The sequence below is a fragment of the Crassostrea angulata genome, chromosome 10 (genome assembly GCF_025612915.1).
Source record: "Crassostrea angulata isolate pt1a10 chromosome 10, ASM2561291v2, whole genome shotgun sequence".
NCBI lineage: Eukaryota > Metazoa > Mollusca > Bivalvia > Ostreida > Ostreidae > Magallana > Magallana angulata.
Window position 1 is genome coordinate 8704721 of NC_069120.1, and position 13499 is coordinate 8718219.

At 31.7% G+C, this 13499-nt stretch overlaps 1 protein-coding gene across 1 annotated transcript; it reads right to left on the bottom strand.

Annotated features, from left to right (window-relative positions):
* Positions 1-2812: 2812 nt before the first annotated feature.
* LOC128164867 (uncharacterized) lies at positions 2813-11305 on the bottom strand. The gene is made up of 10 exons (XM_052828921.1): positions 11025-11305; positions 10452-10513; positions 9458-9538; positions 8029-8773; positions 7515-7723; positions 7186-7392; positions 6100-6663; positions 5828-5996; positions 5309-5434; positions 2813-5134 (listed from the first exon to the last, which is right to left on the bottom strand). The coding sequence occupies exons 1-10, from the start codon at positions 11074-11076 to the stop codon at positions 4533-4535; spliced, it is 2817 nt and encodes a 938-aa protein (XP_052684881.1). The 5' UTR covers positions 11077-11305; the 3' UTR covers positions 2813-4532.
* Positions 11306-13499: the final 2194 nt, after the last annotated feature.

Below are 13499 nucleotides of genomic sequence, written 5' to 3' on the forward strand. Positions count from 1 at the left end.
CACAAAAGGCCTTGCAGTTCTTAATTGTTCCCAAATGTAGCCCAGAATATTATATATCAGCTACCCCTTGACATATACATAATTACACATTAAAATATTCAATGCAGTTAAACTCCATTTTTTAAATTCGCTGGAGAAGTGTACAAATGTAAATATTTTAAAAATTACAATACATCATATCATTTAATTTTGGTTTTACGTTCACCCAGTAAATTGAAACTTTGATATTGTTCATTGTAGATTTTCTAGGTGTGTGCAAATACACAATTTAGAGTATGTCATATTTAGATTTTTGGGCTCGCACCCACTCAGTTTGTTAAAACTGTGATTATCTGAATTTTGTATTCACACCTATCCAGCCAATAACAGTGTACAAAATGATGATATGCTAACATGTACAATTTCATGAATAATGCTGTAGTATCTATATCTTGAAAGCCTTTTTTTAAAACTCTATTTGTTACGTAGTTACTAGGGTAACTAAATATCGTCAAACCGCTGATTTTTTTAGGCATAAACAACTCTGCTTCATGGAATCTGTAGCAAGTTAGCAACCTAATTTTTGTACAGGATGACAGTAAAATAATTTTGCTTAAATAGTTTCTAAATTGCTTTGATTACAAAAATTTATCATAAATACTAACAGTAATTGTTTTCGTCAATAAATAGGTAAATTGCATTTTTTAAATAGAAATATGTAAAAGAAGATCATACAGCAGCGTTGGAGGAGATGGTTGACCTTCCTATCACAGCCACCTACATTATTAATTCAATTTAAACGTGTTTTATTGAACGGAATCTTCAAATTATTGAATGGATTGGATAAGAGTCATAGCCTATGTAAACCCTTTCAAACATACAAAGTCAAGAAGAAATTATCTATAGTCATAAGAATATAGTATTGCAAGAATTACAGAATATTATTGATATTACGTGCATATTTATAAGACACTTGGTTACTTGAATATTAAATAGTTATCTGAATATTTATCATATATGATTGTATGACATATTGTTGGTAGACAAGTTGACTCACACCTATATTAACAAACCTATCACCTTCATTTATACCTGCAGGGATACAAACATAAGAATGACATTTTCATGATCCCGCCCATTTGAAAAGAACAGTAAATAACAGGGGACTATATATTAAGTAAACATACATGTATAATACTTAAATAGGTTTAAACCGTGTAACCTAAGAAAATCAAAAACGCCTTGGAGCTCTAATATAAATATAAACATGGGAAACAATTTTACAGTTTTATCTATATGAAAAATCAGAACTACCATAAAGTATATAGTTCATATAAAAAGGTACACTAATGTCAATAAGTTGTTTAAAAAGTTCGTCTCTTTGTTGAGTATATCTTGGATATCCAGGGGGAAAAATCACATTTCCTTCAGATGCAGACCTACACTATAAACATCGACTTCCATCAGTTTAAAATATCATTAAAGTAAGCTTTACTAGCTTAATTTATTCCGTAATTAACGTAAAATAATATTTCATATTGCCTTAACTGAAATTTGTGTAAGCTTTAGGTATATTTTGTTTTTTAAGTTTTGACTTAAAGAAAGATAAAGTTGATGAAATTTTCTTTCCTGAATGAAGATTATTCCATAATTTACATGTAGACGGAGCAAAGCTATTGTAATAAGTATATAGTGGTAGATAGAAAAAAAGGTCATTCGACCTAAGATTATATGTATGTTCAGTTAGAAAATATGATTGAATTCAATCTAACATATCTTGTAGGGCTAAACCATTTATAATCTTGGAGAATATAATTAGTTTATGTTTATCCCTTTCGAGATTGTAAGGTTTCCAAATTAAGCTCACAATATAAAATGATTTTAGAAGAATTAACTCTGATCCCTGTCACTGTCCTGGTTGCTTCAATTTGTACATGTTAAGCAAATCGGATTTTCCTTGATACAGCTGCTCCAAACAACATCACCATATTCCAGTCTAGGTCTGATAAAAGCCGAATTTTAACAAGTGTTTATCTATCAATTGTATGCTTGAGTAATCTTAATATATTCAACTTTTTGCATGCCTTTTCATGTATACCATTCATATAATTAGATCAACCATCCTCCGACTGTATATTTAGATATTTAGATGCAAACCTACTTTTTATAAAAATTGATAACATTTTTGCTGTATGCTATATGTTTTTAATTTTGAAGAAATATATTACGTCAGTTGCCTGTGTTTCTAATTTACTGGTAATTAATTGATTTTAAAACTCAAAATAATAGTTCTAAATAAATTGCTTTTTTTGAAAAGAACTATGACTCTGCATATGCAGAAAATTGAATGGTGCTTCAATAAAGTTAATCGGACAAGTTTATGAAAAATTATTGTAAGTACATGTATATATGTATAATTCAGTATACATAAAAAAGATAAAAATATGACAACCATTCATTTATTTTTTTGTCAGGGATGCTGACTTCTTCAAATTAAGCATAGGTATCTAACATTATATCCTTTTGTCTTGATATAAATATATATATACCCTTTACCCAATAAAACAGTATTGAGGTTATATTTTCAATTATTAGAAAATACAACGCCAGGTGCTTGTCGAATAGAGCTCTGTTGAATTGCCTTAAAAGTGACAATAACGGGCAATACATTTGTTAGATATATTAATCAGAGATTATGACAAGTTGAAACTTAAAATTCTGTCACATGAGGGAATGAAAACCATGTCATCTATGTCAAAACGTATTCTAGCCCTACTCGCCTGTTCCATTCCGAAGCAAATGGTCATTTTCTTAGCTTTATTTACATATTATGACCAGTTCTCTGTAAAAATCACACATATTCAAAATAGGGTGGCCACAGCATCTCTCAGAATTTCTTCAAACTTGTCACATGGTATCATATTAGGTTGAAACTAACATGCATGACCATTTTTTTTTCTCAGCCTCTCCCGTTACCATGGTAACAGGAATGCAAAATTTTTGACCAAAATGGCAGATTTTTTGCATAGCTATTTTGTAAAAACTAGGCTTTTTACATGATTTGTTTTACACCCCTGCATCATACTGAACCCCGATTACTAATATTTTTTGAAACTACTATAACAACACTTTAGATTGACATATTTTATATTTTGCATGAATATTTTGAAACATTGTAATACTAAGTACTAAAGTTGCTAAAATAGGGTTTGAAAATTTTGAAAAAAAATGAAAAAATTGAATCAAGTTGGATCAAAATAAAAGAAATATGCAGGATCATCAAGAAATATCACTTACATCATCTAAAACTAGAGGCTACATAAAATGAAAATCATTAGAAATATTCATGGGCAAATAATTACAAATGTTGTTTGCAACCAAATGAAAAATCGTCAAATTGGCAATATGCCAAATTTAAGATTTCATACATGTATCATGTAGCATCATACAAAATCTTTTTATAACAATAATGAAACCAATTTAAGCTTTACAGCTGAACAAATATTGCAGTGTTTGAACCATATATTGAAAAAATATGATTATAAATAAAAGGTTTCATGGAATAATTCTGGAACAACAACCCCCCCCCCCCCCCCCAATTCATGTATATGCCAAATACATGTAACAATTTTCATACATTAATTCACCATTAATATGCGAAATAACAGTTTTCATACATTGATCATGTAGTGCAGCATACAGAATTTTTGACACTCTAATTCAACAAGATTAAGCTTCACATCAAAACAGCTATGACAGTGTTTAAAACACACACTAAAAAATATAATCATGAATAAAGGTATAATAAAAATTTTCTTGAACATCTCCCTCTCCCAAACCTAGATTCACCATTTTGCCAAAGAACAGCTTTCATTCATGGATCATACAGTGCAGCATACAGAATCTTTCTATAACTTCAACAAGATTAAGCTTCATACCAGTTATATGACTAACTATGACAGTGTTTGAAACACAAATCTAATATAATAATATATAAAGGCATGGTAAAGTATATCTGGAACACACCCAAACCTCAGTAGAATTTAGAACATACATGTATCGATCATGACTACCGACAAGAGTTTGTACTCTGAAACACAAATAACAATGGTATTACAAAGTATATACTGCTAGGTACAATAGAATAAACCCTTTCTGTTCTGTAAAATCAATTTTGTTACAATACTCACAATTACAGTTGCATTGATGTTTAAAAGGAAAATATTTCTCCTTATATTAAGAAAACTAAAGTAAAATGTTAATTCTTAGGCGCATCTTTGACTTAAAGTCAAGATTTCATATTTATGACATCACAATGATCATTGTTCAAACTCATGATTGTGCTTCTACAAAAGTGGTCTGATTTATAATTCTGCAAACTATGACAATTCCTCAAATGTAAACATATCTAATAAATGACAACATTAAAAGTAAGTGATTATATCTTCTGTGAAAGCATCTTAGAAAATTTGATCATATAGTAGCAACCAAGATTATATTCTTGATGAACTTTTAAATATAGCTGTTTACTATTTGAATAAAAAACATGAATATTATGAAAGGTCTTTCAAGATTTCATTTTTAAACAGAAATAATCGTTCCTCTTCTGTCGCTGCCAATACATCGTCTCTGTCCATTTTTTTCTCCTTAAGTCCAATTCTGGAAAAGAAACTGGAAATCTGCTGGCTTGTTAGGAATTCAGACTTTCTGAATCGATTCTGTCCATTTCTCTGTTCTGTTCTCATTTCCTCTGCCACCTTTAATGGATCTTCTTTTCTTCCTGTTACTTTACCAGCATTGAATTTATCCAATAAAAACTGTTTCTGGTCTTCCGTAAATCTCGTTTTTGGTTTTTGGACTTTGAGTGCCCATCCCATTTCTTTCAAAGGTGGGGTATAGTCATCAACCTCTACTTCTGTTGAGATTAACTGACTATTAGCTGATGAGAAAGCTCCAGAGCTCAGTTTTGAACAATACTTTAGCTTGCACCTATCTGGCATGGAACGCAATGCAGAATGATCATTTTTGCAACCAACAATAAGATGGGCATCAAGATTTGACGAAGTCCTGAAGGAGCTCATACATCCTTCTTTTGGGCAAACAAACACTTTCTTTTGTTTAAGTACAACGTCTGGTACATCTTCGTCTGTTTCATCTTAAATGAAAGATAGTTTAATGTTACTGAACATCCTTTACAATGAAACTTTCTATGGGTTAAATATAAATATTTTATTTTTAAGTAAAATGGGTACTTTTATTTTCACATTTATAAATATAAATATAGATTGATTTATATATAAAAATTATTTATGATATAATTATAATATACCATTATCAGAATCTGTGTCTGATTCCACCACATCTGCTGGGGCCACAAGATCGGCATCAAACAAAACTCTAAGAGGGGTTGTGCTAATTTTACCTTGGATGAGAAAATCCCAAGGATACTGTTTTCCTGTTATGGAAATAAGGAAATGTAAACTATATATACATGAAAATGTTAATTAACAGTGGCATTTCCTTGTAAAAAAACAAATTAAATATATACATGTACAAGTAGTATCAAACACTACATGTATAATTTGTGTGAGAATCTAAGAAATTTTTTACCCTTTTCTTAGAGAAGCAATTTTTTCTTTAAATTGAAAAATTACAATGTATCAAAGTAATTATCAAACTGAAAAACTTTTACATTAAATATTTTTCTTACTTAACTAATACATGTAATACTTTGATTTTGATTTTCCAATGTAAATACTGAATATATCTTATTATTAGTACTAACTAGTATTTATAGTAGTAACCTATTGTTAGTACATGTATTAACTTTCAAGGTTTGGCTATATACCTGTCCCAATCTCGAAAGCTTTCCAAACAGTGAGGCCAGGGGCATCAAACACAAAATTGTGAAATTTTGTGATGGATGGAATACTTCGGATGGGCTTGTCTCCGTCAAGTACTACAGTAGGGCTAACAACCTTCACTAAGTACTGTCCATGTTGCTGTGAATCTATAGCCTACAAAATTGCAATAGTGTATTCAGACATACCAAATGTCTGGATTTAAAAAGATAATCCTAGACCTTCAAGTTTACTTTTGCTAAGGTGATCAAAAACTTACTCTTTTCATATCTGTAGCACAAGTAACATCATGTCCCTCATTGATGTAGCGCTTTATGGAACATTTCAAATGGGATGCCTTTCTGTCACACACTCCTTTACCGGCCTGAGCTTCACAGAAGTTGAACGAGTGAAGACGACTTCCAAGCTCTTGATAAAGTATTGAAAAAGTGAGGGAGCTCTTGTAGCATCCTGCGTTGTCTGTCCAAAAGTTTACTTTTGAAATTCCATGGACACTTGCAACAGTATCAACTAGGATAGATGCAGTGACTGAAGAATCTTGGGAAAAAGGACCTTCAAGAATATGAACACATGTAAATATTTCTGTGTCATGTTTTCCCTTCAAGTAAACCACACTGATGTGCCAGCTGATGCCTCGTTTGGCAAACCAATCTGTCTGGCCTTCTCTGTACTTCCTGGGAAGAAATTTCATGGCCCAATCTCCAACTATGAATGCTTCACCATCATCCAAGCACTGTGTTATAGTCCGCTGTGCACGTTCCTGATTTTTGGATCTCATGATATGGCATCTCCACTCGCATATGTTTGAGACAGCATTTTCAACCTGTAAAAGCGAACATAAATATATATATATTCTTTTTACCCAATCTTGGTCTCAAGCAAGAAGCTGAAGACAACAAGCAATCAGGCTAATAGATGTACTGGTTATAAATATATAGTTAAGGATCCTTGACACCCCTCAACTTCTACTTTTTATGACAGTACATCACAACATGGTGATTTCCAACCATAATGAAACCTATTATATCGCCAATTCTTATTGTCAATCTCTATTGCGCAACGGTTGTATCTTTGCTCAATCTACTGACCTACAGGTCCCCAGTTCAAATACTGCAGGGAATTTGTTTTCATGAATAGTGATAATGTTTTAAAAGTTTTTTGTCATTTTCAAGTTGAGCACATGCTAGAAATCCATATTTTTAAATAAATATTATAATTAATAATAATAAGTTCTGGTTTGCATAAAGAACTTTTCTCAGGGTGTGGATGACTCTTGAATAAATTTCACAAAAATTTGACAAAAAGGTTGAATTTTATGAAAAAAAATCAGTTCAAGAATGATTACCTTGAAAAGAAATGCATCTTGGTTGTCCCAGTTTCTTGCAGTTGTCTTTTCCAAAATTAACTGTAAGGTATCATCCAAATTCTTACAGTCAATGCATACCTGGTCATGTTCATGGTCTGTGCATGGATTGTGGAAGAAATCTGAGGAATCACTTAATGCATAGGAACAACAGTGATAAGCCACTGGAGATTGCAAAGTGATGTGCATCTGAAATATTAATTAATATTGTAAACTGAGAGCAAATGATAAATGAAATTTCCTTCTAAACATTTGGGTGTGAAAGGATTTATCGTTTGAATTGAATGTTTCAGACATTTAATGCATTTTACCTTGTACTCAGATTTCAAGTATTGTTTGGCTGCTAGAAGTTTGGAAGTGATCTGCTGTTTTTCTTGAATGGTAAGATCAAGATCCGTAATGACATCTTCTAGGTCGCTGAATGCCTGCCCTCCCTCCACAACATAATAATCCAGGCCTTCTAAGGAATGGCGAACAGATGCACGACAGTCTTGGAGAATCTTGAACAGAGTACTCTCTCCTTAAAAAGAAATCCAGAATATTAATATAAACCCCGAAGAAATATTTTTTATAACATAATTACATTTTCTATTCCAAATTTAATATTCTATTGTAATATACATGTGTATATATGTTTTTCAATGAATTTCATTTAAAATCAAATATCCAGTATTTAGTATATTATTTTTCTGCAGTAGCATCACAGCGAAAGCATAAAAAATCATGAGAAGTCATATGACATGTATGTACTAGTAACATTAAAATTCAGGAAATCAACGTATACACAAAATGCATTGTATTTAAATACAACTCAAAAGTAGATACCTAAGCATTCCATATTTTGTTCCTTGCATAACTGCTGATATTGTCTCACTACACTAGCTGGTGCCAGGCTCCTTATAACATTCGGAGTCTTTATGATTTCTCCTGTAGACAGAACAAGTGTTTTCTCTCCAAATGGCAAATCCTTGATAATATTGGTTGAAGTAATGAAGTCAATGAAATGCTCCAACTGACTGTCTTCATACTTGAGGCGGTATTGCTTCTGAGGAATAATTGGTGCTCCAATTCCATCTCTCTTCGTGTGCTTTTTAGCTGTGTAAAAGCGATACCTTGTAAGATTTGGAATATATTTCAAAACTTCTTCAAAGGAGAAATCAATAGTAACTACAGATAATAGCTGTCGTCGAAAACACCAAGATTCTGCTTTCTTGTATGAATCTGCAACCGCTTGCAAAAACTGTTCCGGAGATTCCTTGTCTTCCTCAAAGTTTTCCACTTTACTAAACAACTGTTGTTTAATGCTATCAGAGTCTTCATCCCTAAATATAGTATCAAGTACTAAGGAAACACATTGGTCAGCTTTTACATAGTATCTTCTCTGAGTTCTTTCACTTGAGTCCTGCATTCTATTCAGCATACATTTCACCGGACTTACTCCACACACAGTCAGAAAGTCATTTAGTTTTTCAAATCTTTCTTCTTGTTGAACTGTTGAGTCCTCGGTTTCCTGGCTCCCTGTCAACTGTTGACTTGTCTGACTTGACTGACTTGATGCATAGCTCACATTCTACAGAACAAATAAAATCAAAGTGGTGAAAGTATATGAATGAGTTAATTTGTAAAGTAAATATGACATTCTGAACATATATTCTATTGATATTTAGAATAGACACATGACCATTTATTTCAGCTTACACAATTATTATTTTGCATTTTACTTCTTTTTTAATATATCAGAGAGAGAGAGAGAGAGAGAGAGAGAGAGAGGTATTTTTTAATCTTTATTTAAAAATAACTCTGAACCCTTAGTTATTGTGCCTGGTAGCCATACACAGTAACATCCAATGCTTATGTGTTCCTTTTTTTAATCACATGCAATTCATCTTTCTTAATCAAGTGTTAGATTCATGGTTTTCAGATGAGAATAACTTATATCTGCAGACATGTGGATAGCAAAGAAAGATACAAGTTATTGACAAGAACAGTATAATCATTAGAAAACTAAGAAAAAAACAGCTTTCTAATCAATTTCTTTGTATATCTACATGTATGTGTTTAAGCTTAGCTAGTATATAGATTTAATTATCTACTAGATCATAGCAAACTGACATAGAAAAATTGAATGACATTTAACCAATGCCTTAAAATAAGTTTCTATAAAACATATATTACCTTGCTATTTATAGCTTACATCTAAGTATGCAATTATTGAGAACCATAAGTCAAATAGATATTTTTTTACTCTACTCACTATAGTCATTGATCTTTTAGGTGGAAGGTCGTCTAAACTGCTTCCTTTTCTCTTAAGATCAGAAGTTGAGCACTCCAAATCCTGAAATGATTTATTTATGGTTAAAACGTGTAATAGCAATAATGAATACCATTATATATCTTACCTGCTGCTAAATTGTAAGGAAATCATTGGTTAACAGCAGTCACATGGACATCGTGTATATTCCATACACAGTCAGTACGAAATATATCTCCCCTTCAGCATTATGATGTCATTCTAAGAGTATTGTGACGTCAGGTTTTGCACCCAGATTGAAACTTGTAACTTTGTTTTAAAACATTTGATTTTCATGAATTAATTATCTTTATGTCATTAACACAAAGGCAGTCGGGACGATATAATCGTTACATAGTCATGTAGTGATCGGGTACAGGATATGATACCTGGTTAGTAAATTTCACAACCGGCTCGGAATTAACTAACCAGGTATCATCCCGTACCCAGTCACTACATGACTATGTAACTAATACAATAGGTGAACAGCCAAAAGTGTTGAATGAGCAAAATTTATGCACCTATACATGTAATAACTTTTGTAAATATCTATCCTTATGGGAATTGATGTCATGATTTCTTTAATGGTCATAAAGTCATATTGTGATGTCAATTGCAACTTCTCAGGCCTATTGGGCAGAGCTTGGAAAAACTTTTTGAATGTATAAATTAAAATTAACAGATGTTGAAATTTTACACAAAATGGAGCTAGCTCACTTCTAATCAATTAAGTACCGATATATTCAAAATTAATAGACAACCTTATATTAGTCTCCTGGTAAAACCATTGAATTTTAAATGAAGTCTTACATCACAACTTATCATGATATGAGTTATATTTACATTTAGTATTATAAAAAGGGGGTTACCATGGAGTCCTATATAATACATTCGAGGTGACTTTTCTGCGCTCTGCTGGAAAAGCCAGAGAAGCTGCGATTATGATGTCAATGATTACCTTCTGATCTATGTCATCTTCATGATTCTCTAAAACTCTTTCTCTACACAGTCTACATATAGCTGTAAATAAGAATCAATATACGGCCGTTAATTATGCAAAAAGTCTTGTACTCATTGCTGAATTAATATACATTAAACATGAAAACCATGCGTGCATGTCTTTTACAAAAGTGAGAACATGCAGTCATCATGAGTCAACCAAGACAAACTATATAAAATATGTTTTATTAGTGCCATAGGCTAAGATGTATGTTCTTTATGGAAATCATATTAAAATGTATAAATAGCAAGGTTTACTCCACAAATGTTGAAATTTAAAAAAATTCTGAATCAATCATCATTTGCCCAAAAATTTGACTGCTTGATTTGATAGACAAATGAAAAATAACAAATTAAAGAACAAAGAAAAGATCAGTTAATTCAACACTATCACGGATTCCCCTAGTATTTATTCAAATTAACAATACAGAACAGGTACATTGTACATGTACATAATTTGTGGTTTTGAAAATTATCTTCAGCTTTTCATGATATAATGACAAATATTGTATACATGTATCAAGATACTTACGCGTTCCAACTGGAATAATAACTCCAATGGACTGATGTATATTTGAACACATATCTGCTGTAACATGCCTATCTGCTCCCTTCCCTTGGTGATGGAACCTGAGAATAGGTGTATCTCCAATGCCACACCTTTTTCTCCTTTGTCGTTTTGATACATTTTGAAGAATAATTTCTTTATGATCCACACAAATATTAAGTTTACTGGTGAAATTAGATTTTGTTAATAAAATTTCTGCTAAAATAATAATTTGAATGTTTTCATCAAGATTATTTAAAGGTGTTTTAGAAGTAGCTGCAGAACTGTAGCTCTCCGGGAAAAAAATATTGACAGACCGGAGAGCTACAGGGCCACCCATTGAAAAAATTGTGTATTTATTGCGCAGAAAAACGTGCGCTAGTTTTGGACTGATTTACCTTATTTATACGCAAATTCTGTGTAAACAATTAGTACCATTAAATTCTTCATGCAATTTACTACTGATATCGCCTCTTCACTTGCCTCGGATAGTCTTTTAAACACCATCACCAGTCCCGTAAATTCATATGGTGCACGGTGCACTTTGTTTACATGTAAAAATGGCGACTCTCGATCTCGATGTAAATTCCACATACTTGATTTTCCGAGGTCGGTAGCGTGTTTCGGAGAAAGTCTGAGGTAAATAAAGAGGCGATATCAGTAGTAAATTGCATGAAGAATTTAATGGTACTAATTGTTTACACAGAATTTGCGTATAAATAAGGTAAATCAGTCCAAAACTAGCGCACGTTTTTCTGCGCAATAAATACACAATTTTTTCAATGGGTGGCCCTGTAGCTCTCCGGTCCGTCAATATTTTTTTTCCTGGAGAGCTACAGTTCTGCAGCTATTTTAGAAGCTGAACACTGCAGGGAATCTTGTAGTTGTCTCCCGATGTCACACTTATTTTCCTCATTCATTTTGCATGGCAAATTCTTTAAAAAAAAAGATAACTTTATCTTACAAAATAAGCAACCAACTTTATTCAAATTATACATAAAGGGGAACTTGTTATACTTGTAGTATGTATTGGTAAAAGACTGCACAATTATGCACGGTTATAGACCTACATGTATAGGCAATATCTTTCTCTTTCGAGGTCATATTTTTTTTGTCCTTCAAAACTGGTTTTATTTGAATATAATCTATTGATTAATTTTTGCACAATCCTGTCTTATAATTTATTATCAAATTCATCATAAAATATGGAGAATCATATTACACCAGAGATTGCCTTGGGAAGTAAATTTAAAATTATGTTTGCAACAAAATTAGACCTAGGATAATATGGGAATGTGTTCAAGAATACGTAATTGTAACTGGAAATTACCTTCTTTCTTCATTGTGACTTCTTTTCCTCAAGTAAACACCAACAACCGCAACAGACGACAGATGAAATGTCAAAACACTTTGTTTACAACTACAATTTGCACCTCCAGACACTAGAGAGTTCATCAAAGGGGAGTAACTAGGTATCAAGAAATGCTTCAAATATTGAATATTTATAAACATTTAGGTCTGTATATCTTTTACGTCTTTTATTTGCCCACCAATAATTTATATGTTTTATAATATTCACATATTGGTCTTTCATATTTAATTATCACACTTTATTAAAATGGCTGCGATTTTTTTATTTTTTATCTTTAAAAACTAACAAAATTTACCCTATATAAAAAAAATTGGAATTAAAAATATGATATATAATAGATTTGAAATTAAAATAATTGAAGCAATTTAATCATTTTGAACTCAATTTATAGAAAAAAACTGTTTTGACAATTTTTAAAACTTATAAATATATTTAAACACTTCATATCATCCTGAATACACGTTTTTCAAAAATGACAATAGGGCGGAAGTTTGTTCTCCGTTTCCATAGCAACAAAGGACCATTATCAAAAACTAATTTTACATTTCACAATCAATGACCTATCTTTACAAAAATATGTCATAAAATTTTATTTTTTTCTCTATGCGTGGCCAACCTATTTTGATAGTTACAGAGAACTGGTCTTATAATAATAATAAATGGATATCATATTTTCAGTCGCAAAATTAAATGATTAATTGGACATATCAAGATAAAAGAAATTAGCCCGTCCGCATATGTATCGGACAGTATGAACATTTTAAAACTAAAACTTTCAAATATGTGCATGATTGTACATTTAAACTGAAGAGTAAGTTCCAGTTCAGGTAAAAACTCTGAGGTTGGGGTCAATTCTCAACAGGATCAATTTTCAACGTGTCGATGTCTTTAGATTTTAGAAAAATATTTCTCATACCGTTGAAAAATGACCCCGGGTATAAACACAATTTTGGTCTCAATTTTCAACGTTGAAAAATGACCCCCGGGTCAATATTCAACGTTGAAAAATGACCCCCGGGTCAATTTTCAACCCGGGTCAATATTCTTCGTTACACCCGTTAAACTATCTTAAATAAAATAGAAAAGGA

Bases quoted from the DNA above. Each gene is read 5' to 3' on its own strand.
- LOC128164867 (XM_052828921.1), bottom strand. From the start codon at position 11,076: ATGTGTTCAAATATACATCAGTCCATTGGAGTTATTATTCCAGTTGGA. The intron at 10,514-11,024 runs GTAAGTATCTTG...TCTTATTTACAG, and splicing joins TATTATTCCAGTTGGAACGC to CTATATGTAGACTGTGTAGA. The intron at 5,435-5,827 runs GTATATAGCCAA...TTTCCATAACAG, and splicing joins AGCTTTCGAGATTGGGACAG to GAAAACAGTATCCTTGGGAT.